Below are 19,715 nucleotides of genomic sequence, written 5' to 3' on the forward strand. Positions count from 1 at the left end.
CTTCGTGCGTCAAGAACCTTATTTTATTTATTTATTTAATTGGAATTCAAAAAACTAGATATCACCTGGCCTCTCTATAAATTAGCAATCAAGATGACAACATAATGGTATGTATGTATGGTTGATTCACTGGACTTATCTCCCATGGCTTACTACTCATCCACCCGTTCTTCTCTCAGTACTTCTCCGACTCCGTTAATGTCGTTTTTCTATCTTTGCCTTATTATCTTATTCCTCAGTACTTCCTCTGCGTTTGGTAGTGGATTAGGGGTCTCTTCCTCTCAGTCATCATCAAGTGAAACAGAGGCTCTACTCAAATGGAAAGCCACTCTCCAAAACTACTCTGTCCCTGCTCTCCGTTCTTGGAAGCTTACATCGTCATCCTCAGCACCAATCCCCTGCTGCAACTGGTTTGGTATAACTTGTAACGAAGCCCGAACCAGCGTGGTTGAGATTAGCCTTCCAGGACTGGAGCTGCAAGGTACGCTTCACAACTTCACCTTCTCTTCCTTTCCCAATCTCTTCAGTCTCAATCTCAGTGGCAATGGACTCACAGGAGCCATACCAGATCAAATTGGTAGCCTCTCCAAACTCACCAACCTTGATCTCTCCAATATTAATCTTTCTGGCGTTCTGCCTCCCTTGAGTAATTTAAGCAGCCTGCACTTCTTAGACCTCTATGGCAATGAAATCAGTGGCACAATTCCTTTAGAAATAGGGAATATGAAAAATCTGGTTGAGTTAGCAATAGGTTCGAATAAATTCACTGGTATGATCCCCCATGTCCTGGCTAATTTAAGCAACCTTCACTTTCTATACTTGCATACCAATGAAGTCAGTGGTCCAATACCTTACGCAATGGGAAATCTAGAAAATTTGGTTATGTTGGACCTAGATGCAAACAAGCTCAGTGGTCCAATCCCTCATTCTCTGTCTAATTTAAGTAGACTAGAGAGCCTCTATCTGTTTGACAATCAATTATCTGGTCCAGTGTCTTCAGAAATCGGAGATATGAAAAATATGATTGACTTGGAGCTATCTCATAACAGCCTTAGTGGTCCAATCCCTCATTCTCTATCTAATTTAACTAGACTAGAGACCCTCTATTTGTTTGAAAATCAATTATCTGGTCTTGTGCCTTCTGAAATTGGAGATATGAAAAATCTGATTGACTTGGAGCTATCTCATAACAACCTTAGTGGTCCAATCCCTCATTCTCTCTCTAATTTAACTAGACTAGAGACCCTCTATCTGTTTGACAATCAATTATCTAGTCTGGTGCCTCTAGAAATTGGAGATATGAAAAATTTGGTTCAATTGGCACTACAACAAAACAAATTCAGCGGTCCAATCCCTCATTCTTTGTCTAATTTAACTAGACTAGAGACACTCTATTTGTATTCGAATCAATTATCTGGTCCTGTGCCTTCTGAAATCGGAGATATGAAAAATCTGATTGACTTGGAGCTATCTGAAAACAACCTCAGTGGTCCAATCCCTCATTCTCTGTCAAATTTAATTAGACTAGAGACCCTCTATTTGCATTCGAATCAATTATCTGGTCCAATGCCTTCTGAAATCGTAGATATGAAAAATCTGATTGACTTGGAACTATCTCAAAACAACCTCAGTGGTCCAATCCCTCATTCTCTGTCTAATTTAACTGGACTAGAGTTTCTCTATTTGCATTCGAATCAATTATTTGGTACAATGCCTTCTGAAATCGGAGATATAAAAAATCTGATTGAATTGGAGCTATCTGAAAACAATCTCAGTGGTCCAATCCCTCATTCTCTGTCTAATTTAACTAGACTAGGGTCCCTCTCTTTGAATTCGAATCAATTATCTGGTGCCATACCTCAAGACTTTGGTAGCCAAGCATCCATTGTAAAATTTCAGTTGTGCAACAACCTCTTATCTGGAAGATTACCACAACAAATATGCCAAGGACGATCACTTCAAAGATTAGTGGTTCAAAACAATAGTATTACGGGTCCTATTCCTGACTTCAGAAGTTGCACAAGTTTAATGAGAGTTAGACTTGAAAAAAACCTATTAGTAGGAAATATAACTGATAGTTTTGGTGTATATCCGCATCTTTATTACATTGATATGAGTTACAACTGACTATATGGAGAGCTATCACCAAATTGGGGAAAATGTAAGAATTTGTCCATTCTGAAGATTTCTGGAAATAATATTAGTGGGAAGATACCACCTGAGATTGGTCAGTTAACACGACTTGGACTACTTGACCTTTCTTTCAACAAACTTGCTGGGGAGATTCCAAAGGAATTTGGTCGCTTATCTAATTTGTTCCACTTGAATATACGTGGCAACAATATTTCAGGGCATGTACCAATTGGAATGAATAAATTAATCAATTTGGAGTTTCTTGACCTCTTGGAAAACAAGTTAACTGGATCAATCCCGTCTCAACTTGGTCAATGCTCCAAATTGTCTTCATTAGATTTGAGCTGGAATTGATTGAATGGGAGCATTCCATCTCAAATTGGTGATCTAGTCTCCTTACAAATTCAATTAGACCTTAGTCATAACTCAATTAGTGGACCGATACCACCTGAGCTTGCAAAGTTGGTGATGCTGGAAATCTTGAATCTATCCCATAATATGATCATAGGCTCAATACCTTCTTCTCTCGAAGAGATGGCTAGCTTAGTATCTCTTGATTTGTCCTACAATGAGTTGGAGGGTGTTGTTCCTAACAACAAAGTTTTCAGAAATGCTTCACCACAAGCATTTAGAAACAATAAAGGGTTATGTGGTGACCTTCAAAATCTACTTCCCTGTAATCAATCTCATAGAAGCAAGGGATCGAAGAAAAAGGGCTATAAGGTTGTCATATCCATCATTGCTTCTTTGATAGGAATTGTATTCTTAGCACTTGCAATTATCGGTGTTTTCTACCTCTTGCGGAAAAAAGCAAAACAAGGAAATATAGAAGCAACAACAAGAAATCATGGCAATATATTTTCAATATAGAATTTCAATGGCCATATTGCTTACGAGGATATTATTCAAATAACAGAGAATTTTGATTCCAAATATTGCATTGGAACTGGAACTTTTGGGAATGTTTACAAAGCAGTGCTACCTACTGGCCATGTTGTAGCTTTGAAGAAGTTCCATCCATTGGAGGGTGAGACAATTATAGTTAATGATGAAAGCTTTGGGAATGAGATACGTATACTAACAAAAATAAGGCATCGAAACATTGTCAAACTTTATGGATTCTGCTCTCATCCATGATGCATATTTCTTGTTTTTGAGTATATGGAAAAGGGAAGCATAGCACGTATCTTAAGCAATCAAGCAGAGGCTATGAAGTTTGATTGGCTGAAAAGAGTAAATGCCATCAAAAGTGTGGCCAATGCTTTGTCTTACTTGCATCATGATTGCATTCCACCAATAATTCATCGAGATATTTCAAGCAAAAATATATTGCTGGACTTGGAACTTGAGGCTCATGTATCCGATTTTGGCATTGCAAGATTATTAAAGCCAGACTCATCTAATTGGACATCACTTAAAGGAACTCATGGATATATTGCTCCAGGTATTTAAAAATTTCAATGCTATATATTTTATTTTTGTTGTTGTAGTTTTAGGTTTCTTTATCTTTACTATAGTATTTAAGACCTTGGATTTTCGCTGAATTGGGCCGTTGAAGTAATTTTTGTCTTAGTATTGAAAAAAGGAAAGATAAAGTGTTTTGTATCTCATACCTTCAAGTCCAAGTGGAGCACAATTATTATAGTTTGAGAAATATAATGTTTGAACTTTGAAAGATTTAGTTCACAATCACCAAAACTTTGATTAAAAAAAAATATTAGTTTCTTTTAATTACAATTATTTTAGAATAACAAGATGAATGTTACAATGTCCTATTGTTATGGTATTTATATGTTACAATAGAAATTATTAAATTTTTGATCAGTTAATATCCTCTAGATTCTTTTTTACTTAAGTTAATGCATTACATAAATTAGGATGAGTACAAAATATTTAATTTAATTGAGTAATTCAAAAAGAAAACTAAAGGATATCATAAATTTCTTAAATATCCTTGAATTTCTAGGTGTTCGTAAATAAAATTGGAAATTTTTTTTTGCAAACTAAAGAAATATCAGGACCATAAGAGAGGGGGGGGGGGAGGGGAGCAAAATAGAACAATGAAACTACTCATTTATAATAGAAAAGAATCCCTACCATATTTCATAAGCTACTCAAGTATATTTTGTAATAAATCAATTTTGTTTTCCAAATTCTTATACAGAAAATAAGTATCTCTAGCACTCCTATGCTTTACTATTGAATTAGAAGCAAGATACAGTTGCGAAAAATAAATAAATAATGGCCAAAGTATTAGAAGTCTAAGTTAATCAAGTGTAGACCTCAAATTACATTTTAGGGGGGGGGGGTTGGAGTGCCATATCCAGCCCTCCCGTCAAACCCAAAATAAATCTTAGGTTACCTTCTGAATTTACTTAATTCAGAAAAATAAAGTACATTTGGTGAGGGTTGTCAAGGGGCATATACAACCATCCTCAAACATAAAACCAACTCCCTAGATTTATTTATTTATTTGGGCAAGGGGGTTGTTAGTAATTTGATCAAAACGACTATTGAATGGGTAGTAGTATCCTTGGGTAATCTCTACTCTTAGGTCCCATCTCTACCATGTTGGCCCAACATGCAATTGATATTTACTTTGTATTTTCTACCATTAAACTCAGCTTGCTAAAAATTAATATATCATTTTTCTATACTTTATATTTTATGCGGTAAAGACATATTGGATAAAGTTATCATATGAGTAGATGGTCATATAGAAAACATATCCACGAATTTTTCAGCACTGACTACAAATACGAGAATTTCTAGGTGGCCCTACTAGGGAGTTTTTGACCCAAGTCCCGCTTCAACCACATGGCATGTCAGTTGGGCCATAATTTTTGAGGATAAGAGGACCTCGGGTCTCCCACTCCTATTCGGAACCATATTTTGACACATAACAAAATTTATCTACTGATGTTAATTTGTATGTGAACAATGTTTTACCTTTGCAAAACATATAAACTTCACATGGACTAACCCATGTCCTACCAAGTTGCAAACAGTGAAGTGTTATACTTCACCAGGCATAGTGCATATATATATAAGGCCACAATGCTCAGTAGTAATGGAGGAATAATGGCACAAGTTTCTTCCAAAGCCATAGAGGGGAATCTCTATATCAGCCACCCTTTTTTAGTCATATACTCTATTGGATGGGCCCCAAATTTTGTGGAGAGGTAGATCCCAAGTCTCTTATTTACATTTGATCTTTCATCTTCACAGAGTTTTCTTGCTGGAAAAGTGATTTGTTAAAAGTTTTATGATTACAAAGAGGGCACATGGATACCAAGAGGTGCAGGTAAATAACTTAAAGGAAAATGGTTTCTATGGGGGGAGCATGGCCCATGCACTTAGACACATGGGGGTGAAATGACAGCCCTATCCCCATGAAATACAAAATGATGCACTATTGATGCTTTCTTGCGCACTCTCATTGGCCCTTGTATGTGCACACGCAGTGGTCAGGCTCCCCCATAGGAAACACTTCTCCATAACTAAATTTGAGTTTAAAATTGATACTTGATGAGTCCAGACCTTGCTTTACGATATTCATTCAAAATATATTGCAGTTTCTTGTTTCTATTAAAACTTATTTTTTGTCCTATTTATACATTTTCATTAAGCCTCTTTCTTTCTTGCCTTGCAGAGCTTGCATACACCATGGCATTAACTGAGAAATGTGATGTATATAGTTTTGGAGTAGTGGCATTCGAAATAATTATGGGAAAGCATCCGGGGGAGCTAATCTCATCTATAACATCATTAGTTGGCCAAAAGATTCAATTAAGGGACATGTTAGACCCATGTCTCACCTTTCCATCAGACCAAAAGGTTGCAAAGGATTTGGTTTCTATTGTGAGAATAGCACTTGCATGTTTACGCAGTCATCCACAATCCCGCCCAAATATGCATCAAGTATCAAAAGAGCTACTTGTTCTCCAACCATCATTTGTGGAGAATTTTCATAGAATTACTATAGGTGACCTAAATGCTATTGAAATAGATCGAAGACTCATCTGACCAACAGGGGCTGAGGCGATTCATTTAAGACCGCACTTAAAATTAAACAATAAATCTCAAGGTTAGCATTTGGTTAATTGCATGGGTTATCAATCCATTTCATTCCAAAACTATATCATCCTTTTGGGATTTTGATAGGGATGGCACGGCTAAAGTCCTCACTGTAGACCATAGAGCTGATCTTTTTATTTTTGGAGGTGATTCTTTTCTGAAATTTTTTGTTATTATGATTTATCCATTTTAATATATATGCTTAGCATTCGTTGTTATATGATTTTAATCTTACTAAATGAGTTTTTCTTATGTCAGTTTTATTCAACCTGATCTTTTTTCTTTTTTTTGGAACTTGGAAGTGGTAGTTGAAGTTGAAGGAAGCAAACTAATCTCCTATGCTGCCGCAGGCTTGGTCTTTCTGCAAAACCTGGTAAGCCTTTATCGACGCTTGAGCTATTTTGGTGTAAACCTTTTTGGGGATGGACAAAATTGAATGTGGATGGATGCTCTTTGGGAAATCCTAGAAGAGATGGAGTGGAGGAATCCTTTGGAATCATAGGTGTAGTGTTGTGGGGTCTATTAAGATGTTTTTAGGGATTCAATCCAATTTCTATGCTGAAGTTAAAGGCTTGATGGAAGGAGCTCTCAAAGCTAAGGAGTTACAAGTGGATGCACTTTGGATTGAATCTGACTCGGCAACAGTGGTTGTCGCGATTCAAAATCTATCTATCCCATGGTTTGTAGCTAAAGATTGGCTTCTAGTTAAGAGCTTTCTAGACTCATTAAACTGGAAGATCTCTCACTACTTTCGTGAACCTAATGGGGTGGCAGATTTCCTTGCCAAGGATGTTGCAAAATCGGGGTCCTCGGAGATAAATATTATCTTCCCTTCACATATCAGATCTAAGATTGCGCATGATGCTGATTCAAGACCTCGGTTTCGTCTATGCTAATTTTTCTCTGTTTATTCTCCCCTACTGATGGCCATGCCGAAGTAGGGGTTTATAAATCATGTTGAATGAGTTGTATCTTTATTTTTCTCTTTTTTTTTTAATAAAAATTTGTATCTCTAGCCAAAAAAAAGTTGAAGTTGAAGGAAGCCATGCAGAGGCTGCCTTTTTATTTCAGCCTCATGTTGTAGTGATGATTGACTCCAAGGGGTTCCTTTTTTGATTTCTTAGACAATTATGTGGTAAAATTCTACCACTTCTCTTTTGTAGTAACATAAAGACTCAAATTTTGATTGTATAAGATATTATCGTAAAATAAGGGAATGTTATGTCATTGGATTATCCTATTCCTTATCTTATGCTTTAGTTATCTTTTATGTCAAGGTTATCTAATGCATCATTTTGTGTATACAGAAGGACGATGAAGAATTCAAGGTTTGGATAAATGGGTCAGTTTCCATGGCATAAAAGGTCCCCGAAGAGGGTTGAAGGATGCATGATGGAACACCATGGCCAGATAACAATGTAGGGGATCATCCAGGAATGATTCAGGTAAGGTGTTCGGTGGCTGGATTTAAAAGAAAAAAAGGAAAGAGGAAGGCAATTGCAACTTCCTCATGCGACTTCCTCAGAAGAAGGAAGAGAGGAGAGGGAGAGAAAATGAGCCGCGAAAAAAAAAAACCGAGAAATCAAAGAAAGAAGGAAGAGAGGGTTCAGTTTAGGCAAGTTTCTATTCTGTATTTATTAATTTTTATTTTCTTAATTATTCCTTTTTTCTGGCTTGATGATAGTGGATCCATAGTTAGTGACTGAGAGAGAAGGAAAGAAAATAAGGAGAGGCGGAGACCAAATAGGGAGTAGGAATAAAAGGAGAAGAAAAGAAATAGAAAATTTAGGAGAGGAAAGAAAGGAGCGAGGGAAACTGTGTGTTGCCTTGGAGTAAAAGAAGGAAGGAGAATAATAGAAAAGAGGGAGAGATCCCGAGTTGAATTGAGTTAGAAAGGAAAGGACAAAAAGAGAATGCAAGCTGTCCTAGAGTGTGTGCGTGAGAAAGAGATAGAGAAAGAAGGACACAGAGCGTTAGAGATAAAATTGGAAAAGGAGAGAGGAAACCGAGAATGAGAGAAAATATAGGATAAGAGAGGAAAAAAATAAGAAAGAGGTAAATTAAGGTAACTGATTGGGATTAAGATAAGACCCCAGGAGTTGGGTCTATCAATTGAACTTTAACCATTATTTCGCTATAGGATTTTAAATTGGTTTTAATGTTGTTAAATTGTAATTGGACTTATGCATTGAAAGAATTTGTAACTATCTTTACCTAAAGAAAAAAAGAATTTGTAACTATTAATGAAAAATGTTCAAGGTTAGATTTAATTGGACCCTCTATATAGAATAGAACCCTAAGACATTATTGTATGCTTGCATATGTAGCAGCAGTGCCCTAGAGTGAGTGACTCGCCTGCTGAAATTTTTGAGTTAATTGATTGACTTGTAAGTGGAACTTGATATGATCCACATATGTATTTATGCATATGTTTACTTATGTTATATCATTCCGAGAAATGCTTGCGAAACATGTTGTAAAGTTCTATAGATCAGAAACTTGGGATTCAGGTCTAGCAATTATTTTCAATGACATAAATTGGGACTTTTTGCAGTGCCCAAGATATAGATTTATTGGCTTATTGGGTTTTCTTTACTCCTCTGCTGTTGGCAATGCCGAAGCTGGAGAATTGGAGTAACTAATTTTTATTTTTTCCGTTTGGGGATGCCTGGATGTATTCTCTATATCATATTTCTTTTTTCTTTCAATTCTATTTTGCTGACCATTAGCAATTATATATATAGTTTTCTTAAAAGAATATGAATGTATGCTATGATTATATAGAATACTTTATAAATGTATTTTTTTTTTATCTTATAATTGATTTTATACATTATTTATATGAATGACTGGCTTATGGAAGTCTAAACTTCAGTTTCGTCAAATAATCTTTGGGTGGAGGTTATTAAAGAATAAAATAGCTACTGATGAGAATGTCCAAAAGCGAGGTGTTGCTATGACATCGAAGTGTGATTTTTGTGGTCAAGCAGAGGAGTCTAAAAATTATGTTTTTTATGACTTTGATTTTACAGTTTGGGTGTGGCGTGAGTTCTATGGTTGTTTTGGAGTGCAATGGCCTGGTTTTGTTGAGGTTGAGCTCTTAATTGCATGGTGGAAAAATCAAATGAAGATGGTGTCTTTTAAAAGTGTGTGGCAAAGTAGTTTGATTCCGTATTTTATATGGATGGAGAGAAATGCTAGGTGTTTTGACGGAGTTGCAAAGACACCAAAACATTGTTTTGCGTTAGTCAAAAGTGAAATTAGCTCTCAAGCCTTAGTTCATTCAAGTTCGGCTATTTCTTTTTCTGATTTGGTCTGTGTGAGAAGCATGGGTTTCCCTGGTGTTCAACGTAGAGCTCGAGAAATTTTTGAGGTATATTGGTGCTCTCCTCCAATAGGCTGGCTGAAATTGAACACGAATGGTTGCTCGCTTGGGAATCCACTCAAGGCTGGTGCTGGTGGTGTATTTCGGAATGACAAAGTTGAGGTAGTGGCAAATTTTAGAGAGTTCCTAGGTGTTCAAACCAATTTTGATGCGGAATTCATGGCAATTACCTCAGGGATTGAGAATGCTAAGAGATTAGTATTCATCGTCTATGGATTGAATGTGATTCGGTAGCAGTGGTTACCTTGATCTTGAAAACGAAAACCCCATGGAATGTTCATCAATGATGGATGAATTTCCTTCCATATTTGGAAGTAGTGGAATGAAAAATCACTCATTGTTATCGTGAAGCAAACTCAATTGCTGACTATTTGTTCAAATCGACTGCAAGATCTGAAGATTCAAATCCTATTCTATCTTGGCCTCCTATGGTCAATTTGGATTCAGAAATTGATGTTGTAGGAAGGCCTAGGTATCGATTTACCTAGTTTTTTATTTTTTTAATTTCTCTAGTCTGGGATGAGTGTTAGTTTGATGTCCTTATCTGCAAATGGCAATGCCGAAGGTGGATCAGTGACATCTCTATTCTCGTCTTGTTTTTGATAGGGTTGTATTTTGACCAACTTTGTATTTAGTATTTTTCCTCTTTTTTGTTCATATTCTAATTTTAATACAAAGGACTTCTTAGCGAAAAAAATTATGAATGATTGGATGACATGATTTCAATCCTTTCCAATAGAGGTTAGGTGTTAGATGAGACATAGGCGTATGTTTATGTTCCTCTCTTAGCCAGTAGAACGGCCCATTTAGGATGGGATAAGTTATGATGTGATGTACCACCTAGCCCATGTTTCATCATGTGTGCCATTTAGCCCATGGTTTCATGTATTTGTGCCACATAGCTCGTGGTTATGAGATCCTGGACTGTGACAGTTTGATACACGAGATGTCTCACACTTATGTTTGGAGTTGACAGTGTAACTCTATGACTAATAATAAAACAAAAAAAGGAATTCAGCATTTTAAACTTTAGAAGATTATTTTCCATGTTTTCATAAAGTGTTTACATTGTTTCATAAATACTTTGATCTATCATGCTTTATGTTATGGAAAAGTTATGCATATTTTTGAAAAGTTTATGGATATATGTTCTTATTATTATGAGTGATTGTGTCATTTTCAGTGTTTTGGGTTGTATGGCCCTCTCCGTTATTTATGTTCCCACATATCACTAAAGGTGTGGCTTGGCTCAGAGGGAGAGCCAACTGGCGAGCTGTTAAGATTACGCCTTTCTAGTTCATTGTTTATGAGTTCAAATACCATATTTAAACCTATTAGGTGTTCTTCATGAGAATGTTGTCTAAATTAGTATCCTTTTGTTATGTTTTTGGTAACTAGGTTTATGTCCTTTTAGTGCATATATACACATAATGTGGCATCTTTAAAATTCCTGCTTGTGCAACATTTTTCCTGAAACTAAACTACATTTAAGGATGAGAAAATTCTAATTAAAATAGCTAAGATTAGTATTGGTTCCATTTATATTTGTATTTATTTGAAGGGTGATTATCCATTTGTTATCTTTGACAGTTAGAAAACTGCATCATCCATGCGATATCTCATGATTCGGCTGATGGCTATGCCAAAGGTACATGAGTCATCTGAGTTTCTTAAGCTTTGATGATGGTCATGTCGAAAGTGGAGTCTTAAATCAATTATGTATTTTTTTCCAGCCTAGGTATGCCTACATTTTGATCTTTTGCACATCTTAATCTATTATTAATAGAATCTTTTGCTGAACTTTAGCAGAAAACAAGTATTGGTTCCATTATTTCTCTAATTAATAGGTATTTCTTGGAAAAAATGGTCTTCGAGATGTTGAAGGAAATGAATTTCCACGTCTGGTTTATTTTTCTCAAGAACGACCAAGATTTGATCACCACAAAAAAGCCGAGGCCATGAATGCTTTGGTAAAGCCCAATTCCTTTTTTTTTTTTTCCCTTATCAAGTACTTTTTTTTTCCCATTCTATATCTAATTAATAACTTAATAAATCTGCTGATGACTATGCCAAAAGTGGTGCCTTAAGTCAATTATGTATTTTTTTTCCCACCTAGATATGCCAACATGTTAATCTTTGTACATGCAACAACAACAATTAGGACTTATCCCAACAAAACTGGGGTCAGCTATATGAATCCTTGCACAGACAAAATAAAAAATAGATGAAAAGGAAAGTAAAAGGAGAGGAACACAACAACTCAGAAAAATACCACTTAAATGGGATCGGCTACATGGATCCTAGTCCTCCAATTAGCTCTATTTGAGGTCAAACTTTGGACAGTTCTAAATTGTACATGTCTTTCCTTGCCACTTCTTCCACCTAAATCTTTTGTACATACTAATATATGACTTATGAAACAATTATATCTTGGACAAAATGGTGCTTGAGAGTGATCGAGCTTTGATCAACACCAAAAAACCTAGAACCATGAATGTTGTGGTAAAGCCCAGATATTTTTTTTCTCCAGTTTTCACTGACACCAGGTCTTTTCCCCATTCTATATCAAGACTTTGTTCAATTTTAATAATAATTTTTTTCCCCGTTTACTTGTTTATTGAAGGTGAAAGTCTCGGTAATCATTTACCATGCACCTTATTTTCTGAATGTGATACGGCACTTCTTATTGAAGGAATCACATTTTTTTTTTTTTTTTTTTTTTTGAAAGAAAGTATGCTATTTGCTTGCAGTTTCCTCAAATCGGAATGTTGTATTCTTTGATGTATGTAGCACTTCTTGTTGAAGGAATCACATTTTTTTTTTCCTCATTCATGTTTAAACAAATAATGTCTATATGAAAGGACTTGATGGGATCCGGGGAACACAATATATGTTAGAATATGATGACTTGGAAAGACATGCAACTGCTGACCTAGATAGCCAAAAGAAGAAGAAGAAGAAAATAAAGAAAAGAGAAACTTCATAGATACGTGCCCTCCAAAATTTTGAAGAGGCGATTGAAGGTAATCAGTTGCATTTTCACAGTATTGGTTCTTCAGCTGATTTTATCTCTACTTTGGTTATACTAACCAGTGTGCCCATGACAGGAATAGATAGTGTAAAATTGTCCCTCATGTCCCAAACAAAGATTGAGAAAAATTTTGGGCAGTCTCCTATGTTCATAGCTTCCAAACTCTTAGAAGATGGCGGAGTTCCACAAGCAGGCCAGTTCTTCATCTCTCTTAAAAGAAGCTATCCATGTTATAGTCGCTGTTATGAAGATAGAACAGAATGGGGTGAGCCTTCTTATGAAGAAAAGTTTAATTATTCGGCTTCATCCCATAATTACTCAAGTTTGAACCAGGTTGGATGGATATATGGTTCTATTAGAGAGGATATACTAACAGGATTCAAGATGCACTGCCATGGATGTAGCTCTGTATAGTGCATACCCAAAAGGCTAGCATTGAAGGGGTCTGCTCCCATCAATCTCTCTTATCGTCTGCAGCAGGTTCTTTGTTGGGCCCTTCGATCTGTAGAGATTTTCTTGAGAAGATACGGTCTGATCTGGTATGGATATGGGTGTGATTTGAAATGGTTGGTCTCCTGGGTAATCTCAATTGTGTGTGCTTCAATCAATATATATATATATATTGATTGAAGAACAAAGCAGCTAACCAAAACTTGGGACAAGGGAACCCAAGACTAAGAGAGCTCCAAAGACTAAGGCCAAAAGGCCAACAAACAAAAAGAAACACCCAACAATAGCAAGGAGATCAAGAGCTCCCCACCAAGACCAGCTCAAACAAAACTAACTCCTCTCAGCCCACATAGGATGCATTCCCCATTTCTGAGCTAGGATGCACTCCCACTAAATGTTGAAAATTTAAGGCTGTTACTTTGTAGCTCGAAATATCTTGAGTGTTGATGATGTCATTGATTTTCTACTAAACAACACTAATAACATGGACAGACAAAAATTATGGCCCTTCAGTGAAATAGGGTAAGGCTGTTCACATTATGAATCTCTCCAAATCACACAATGGTGGGAGCCTCGTGCATTTGAGTGTGTCCTTTTAATGTGGATAATCAAAATTCTATTACTTATGTTGAGCCAGTTACTTGAACTAAGATCCTAAAAGTTTGTGTTGATTGCTTAGAATTTTGGTCTCTAGTCATTGTATCTTTGTCTCTAGCTATTGAATTTGTTTTCTTATTTCATAACTACGTTTTTCAGTCTCTCATTCTGATTATCCTTCTGTATGTCTTCGAAAGCAGAATCACATAAATGAATTTGATCCTTCTATAATAGGATTCTGAACATATCCACCCCAAATTATATTTGAAGGGTGGTATGCATTTCGTTTTATTTCACTTTTTTCCTTAAAAAGTTGATGTTGTGGGGGTGCATATGGACCTGCGGGACTAGTCAGACCAAATGCTTGGATACCCGTAGTTAGCCAAAAAAGGAAAGAAAAAAAAGATATCTCCTACATCTGTATCTGTTAAAATTATGTTGGCTTTTAATATTTTTGCTTTTTTAGAGTTTAGGATTTATGGTTTAATGTTGAGGGTCAAAATGCTCCCCTTAATATATACTTATCAGGTATTTGCGTACATTCCTATGCTACTGCTTTTGCCTTTTATTCATTGCTTTTTTCCTTTCGATATTGTTTTGAAGGATAAGAAAGAGTTCAATGTTAAGATATCTTCACTGTTTTATAAATTAGTTACTCCATTGGTAACCTCTGTGGCGGATCTCTTGCGTCCTGCCTATCATTCTTCTTCCAGGTGAATCTATCATTGAGATCTTTTGGTGCAAACCAGAAACGGGATGGATTAAATTGAATGTGGACGGTTGCTCTCGTTGGGTATCCTGGAGAGAGCTGGAGCAGCGGGTGGTATTTTCCGTGATAATTTGTCAATAGTAGTTTTCTCGTTCAGGGATTTTCTTAGGCAGATTACAAATTATGAGGCCGGATTTGCTGCCCTTGTCTTAGGGATTCTTAATGAAAGAAATTTGGGGATCCAAAAGCTGTGGATTAAATGAGACTTAGTAGCTGTGGTATTTGTTGTTTACACTAAAATTATCTCATGGTTTGTGATGCAAGATTGGGTTTTTCTTCAACTGTACTTGGCATTTATTGAGTGGAAGATCACGTAGTACTACAAAGAGGCTAACCTTATTGCTGATTTTTTGGCCAAGGCGACAGCAAAGAATGTTGCTTCTTCTACTATGATTGTCCTATTTCCGAATATGAAAGACGAGTCGTTGATTGATGCTTAGTGTAGACCGAGATTTCAGTTCACTAGATGATTGTTTCTTCTGGCTGATTGGCTCCTCCCTGCTGATGGCAATGCCGAAGGTCGGGAGCTCCGATTAATCTATCATCTATGTATGTCTAGATTTTTACAATCTTGCCATTGTATTTATTTTTTCTCAATATTTGTCATTAATAGAAATGACTTTTCAGCTAAAAAACAAAAAGTAACTCCATTGGTAAGTAGAGAGGCTCAAGTTTCCTCAAGAACAGCAATCAACTATAAGCTTAGTTAAACCCCCCAAAGGTGGTTTTCAATGGACTACCTTCCTTTCCACTGATTCTGTAAAATAAAATATAAAAAAAAAAATCAGAGGACCCCAATACCTAAATAATTGATTAGCAAGTTTTTGGTAAAAAGGTCATCCCTAGTGCTCCAGGTACCCTACTCCAAGCACTAATGATGCAAGCGATGGCATTGAAGGATATTGCCAGTAGGAAATGGAATCGAAGAAATATACTTCAGCGAATATAAACACTAGAGTATTTCTCCAATCACTTTCTCCTTGTTCAATTCAACAGTACAATAATAGTTTTACATCTTTGTTTAGGAGCAATTAGAGCTTGGTAGGGGGGTTGGACAAGTTACGCTCTAAACATCTCTAAAGTAGACATTGTCCTGATCGTTTGCTTTGTGTGAGATTGAATTAAATTTATTTATAAAACACCCCACACACCCCCCACCCCCCCAAAAAAAAAGGAAAAAGAAAAAGAGATTAGAAACCAGAGGATAGAAGTTTCATTTGAAGGGAGAAAGGATAAATTTGGTTCACTGGCTGATACTAGTAATTTTTCGGTGAGTTTATGTTTTTGTTCTTGTTGGTCCTTCTCTCACTATTTCCTTCCTCATAACAGCTGCACTTCCAGCTTTTTGTTATGCAAAGCTTTCTGGCCGCTGCCCATCTGCTGGAAGTGCCTAACATTATTCATATATTCTTAGCTTGACGCTGTGGTTGTCCTATGAGCTGCTGGTGATCACTCGATCTTGTGTGTGGGAATTAAGGAGGTACCTTATCAATAATTATTTTCCTTTCAGGAGAAATTTAATTTTCATTTTAGGCTTTCAATTCAAACACTTTGCCACTCACGACAACATCTGTGCATGTCATGGGTTTTGTCATAATAGTGTAGGAAGGAAGGAAGGAAGGGTCCTCTTTCACCCGTGCACTAAAGGTTAGGCGGTGAAGACTTCTTAGGAGATCTGCATATGGTATTTGTATGTGATGGGTAGTGAGAGGGTAAGTATAAAGGTAAATGTATTTATGATTCTCAAACCATGAGGCGAAGTTTTCTTGTGAGATCTATTCTCACTCTGGATTTCGTGATGATGAAAGAGGAGATGAAAGAGGGGAGGGAAAAAGGAACAAAAGGAGCTCTCTCGTATTGGGTTGTGGCGTGATAGTGTTCTCTCTGTCAAGGAAAGAAAGAAAGGTCCTGATGCTTTTTTGTATTTTGGAATGACATGTTTGAAGGTTAGAGTACTATAATTTTGTGAATTCACCTTTATTTGGTGAGTTGCTTTGTAATCCAAGATATAATTTTTCTCTTGATGTTTTGGTAGCCTCTATATTGTCTAGAGAGGAGATCTTGTAACCACTTTTTTATCATAGTGAAAGTTTTTACCTGGACGAGGTACCGTGGTTTTTTCCCTTTCATCTTGAATAGGTTTTTCACGTTAAAATTGGTGTGCATTTATAGTTTGAGTAGATTTGTTTCAGCGTTATTACTTTACACATTTTTATTATCGTTGTGGATATCCATTAACTTATACACAGGTGGAAAATTATTATTTTTTTCAATAAATAGTTGGTGCATGTTTGGGTTTTCAGACTAGCTGGGTAGGATATGGAGTTTGCATAATGGGTAATGACTCATGTTGAGCTCTACAGTTTGTTTTATATTGTAGTTTCATTTCATAGCCGCATAGTAGAATAATTGATCTTGAGAAGACGATAATGAATTGTGTATTTCACAAGCTATTAATTCCTGTTCTGATATTCCATTTATTGTCTTTTCTTGTTTGGCATTTTCTTATAATTTTGATTTCTAGTTGCTGAATTTAAATTTAAGGTTCTTCGGTCAAACTTTTTCCTAGTCCCGAATTAATTACTTCCTTTTCCATTGCAACAAGATTAGTGTCTTGTTGGCTGTGCTAAATGTTCGTGAACTTGGCTAGCAAAGTGCACGTGACTACAAATTGGTTCAATTATGCATTTTTTCATCAATTTATTTATGTCACAACTAGTACCCTTCACTAACATTTAAGAAATTTGTGCTTGAAATAAAAAGATACTGAAGAGAAATGTAGTGGCTCTATGTCTTGATCATGAGCATATATATATATATATATATATGTATATATATTTCCTAAAAGGTAAGAAATAAAAGGATCATGAGCATATGAACACATATTAGTGCTTGCTAAACACTAATATGATGGTTTCTCAACAAGTTAACCTATATGGTTGCCCAAAATTGTTTTCTTTTGGTAGTTGGGCAAACACCTTTGAAGGTGAAGGCAGAAGTTCCTTGACTTTCCTTCGGACTACACCAATCTATGATTAGTATATGATAGTAGGGATAAGAGAAAAGATAATCCTCCTCTCGCCCCTTCTCTTGGGGTTGCTATCCCACACTCCATTTCTTGGGATTGGTTTCTTCTTTATCTTTCCACACTCCTCTTCCCAATGGGGGTTTTATGTTCTCAATCTTCTTGAAGACATGGAGGGAATGGAGAAAACATAATTTTTGAGTCATCACCTTAAGATTTGAGGGCATAGAATCCTATTGGTAAGCCCAAATCCGATCGAGAGATTAAACTCGAATAGGGGTTCTAATTCCGGTTAAGGGATCAAACCAATTTGACTTCATATTTGATATGTTCCAGAGGGGTCCATGTCAGTTACGAAAGTGGAAAGGTGTTAAGCGTGGACCTCACCCGAAAATTTCGATCTTTCGGCCAGATGCTTGTATTTCGAACATTCTCTCCAAGAATTTAAATAACCCTAGGCCAACATGCATGCTATGTTTATATGAACAAAATCATGGTGAAAATGGACATGCATGCAATAATGATGAAGCAATCCAACTTATTCAGATGAAATGATAGAAATTACATCTATGCCATCCACATGAAATAATAGAAATTAATTCTAACTCTATTCACATGAGATAATAAAAATTACATTCATGCCATTCACATGAAATGATAAAAATTAGCTCTATGCTATATGGGAATATGGGCAGCATAATGGTTGTATGATGCAATATCCCATGATGATGTGGACAACATAACGGCTGTATGATGCTATATCACATGAGGATGTGGACAAAATAATGGTTGTATGATACTTTATCACATGATGATAAGAGTTGAAATAATGAATATGTAAGATAGGTTCAAAAAGAGATATGTACTCTAAATCCAGTTGTGGTTGATGATTCTCTTTACTCAAGGGCGAATACGTCACTTTTTTCTCGCTTTCTTGTAGGATATTGTCTCCCAATAGAGATTCCGCCCTTTCTGGGCTTCTCTATAGATTTTTATAGAAATTGTAGGTTTTCTAGTGTTTTCTAGAATTTTTGGGGTTTTTGTGAAAAAATCAGGGTTTTGGTAGTACTCCAATGGAATTTGAAGATTCCAATGGACTTCTCAGGATTTGTGCAAAATTTCAGGGTTTCTCTAGGATTTCCTAAAAAGGAATTTCTCGGAGAATTTCCTCTGGATTTTCTTCATTTGTTTTTCTTATTTTATGACCCCCAATTATAGGCTTTCCAAAATAATGGAATTTTGATAAATAAAGGGTAAAAAATAAGGCGACACAGCCTAAGCTTGGACGGCTGGAGCCTTTTGGATAGGGGGGATCTAACAGGTTCAAGGTTTTTTAACTTCCGGATGATTCGGGTATCGAAATTTTATGCACGATATAGCAACAAGATTCGGATTCTCTTAGAGATATGGATAGGGGTGTTGTTCTGGAATATAAGGGGTATCCGAAACGAAAGGGCGAAAGCCTCGTTGAGAGCAATTCTTTGCTTCCATGGGTTTCTCGGCTGACTTTATATCTAATTCAAAACCAGTGGTGGTGATGACTTCTGAGCAGCTGATTTCTCTCTTTGTGGTGGTGAATAATACAAAATTTATGCTTTTTGTCATCCATGCTAGAAGTTTCAAGGTAGAAAGGAGGAAGCTTTGGTGTAAACTATGCTCTATTGCGGGATTGGCTTGGTTAGTTCTTGGTGACTTTAATGCCACGCTCTTTGCTCATGAAAAGCGTGGTCCTGGTCGTTTCAGCTTGAGCTCTGCTAATGAATTTGCGGCCATGGTGGATACAGCATCTTTGATTTCTCTCCTGTCATCAGGCTGCAAATTTACATGATCCAATTATCGTCGAGTGGGTAATGTCCGTGCAGTATTGGATCGCAGTCTATGTTTCTTTTTGGACAAATGATTACAAGGTTGGATCAATTTTGATGGATGGTGCCAACTTAATAGAGTAACTAGATAGAAGCACAGAGAAAAAATAACCTCCACAGTATATATTAAGTCTGATATGAATTCTGATATTAATGCTTAATTCCCCATCCCTTGGTATACATCCCTAACTTGGGGTATCCTTGATTGGTACCCTCTGCAATAATGCTTAACCAACCCATGCAACTCCCATGGTATATCTTGTGCGTAAAAACCAGTCATAAGATGACTAAGATAGTCGCAGAACGGTGAGTGACGGAAAAATAGAGAAGCATTATGACTTTGAGCGTGAAGATGCCTAATTTTTTTTTTTATTTGATTAAGA

The 19,715-nt window shown here is 36.3% G+C and overlaps 1 protein-coding gene and 1 pseudogene across 1 annotated transcript; both read left to right on the forward strand.

Annotated features, from left to right (window-relative positions):
• The first annotated feature begins 101 nt into the window (after window positions 1-101).
• Window positions 102-3,571, forward strand: LOC122062789 (probable leucine-rich repeat receptor-like protein kinase At1g35710). Its single transcript, XM_042626431.1, has 2 exons — window positions 102-2,034; window positions 2,131-3,571. The coding sequence occupies exons 1-2, from the start codon at window positions 118-120 to the stop codon at window positions 2,485-2,487; spliced, it is 2,274 nt and encodes a 757-aa protein (XP_042482365.1). The 5' UTR covers window positions 102-117; the 3' UTR covers window positions 2,488-3,571.
• On the forward strand, window positions 3,295-14,645 carry LOC122062790 (annotated as a pseudogene).
• The last annotated feature ends 5,070 nt before the right edge of the window (window positions 14,646-19,715 follow it).

Source organism: Macadamia integrifolia, unplaced genomic scaffold (assembly GCF_013358625.1).
Source record: "Macadamia integrifolia cultivar HAES 741 unplaced genomic scaffold, SCU_Mint_v3 scaffold1106, whole genome shotgun sequence".
Taxonomy (NCBI): Eukaryota; Viridiplantae; Streptophyta; class Magnoliopsida; order Proteales; family Proteaceae; genus Macadamia; species Macadamia integrifolia.

Bases quoted from the DNA above. Each gene is read 5' to 3' on its own strand.
- LOC122062789 (XM_042626431.1), top strand. From the start codon at position 118: ATGGTTGATTCACTGGACTTATCTCCCATGGCTTACTACTCATCCACC. The intron at 2,035-2,130 runs GTTAGACTTGAA...TACAACTGACTA, and splicing joins GTTGCACAAGTTTAATGAGA to TATGGAGAGCTATCACCAAA.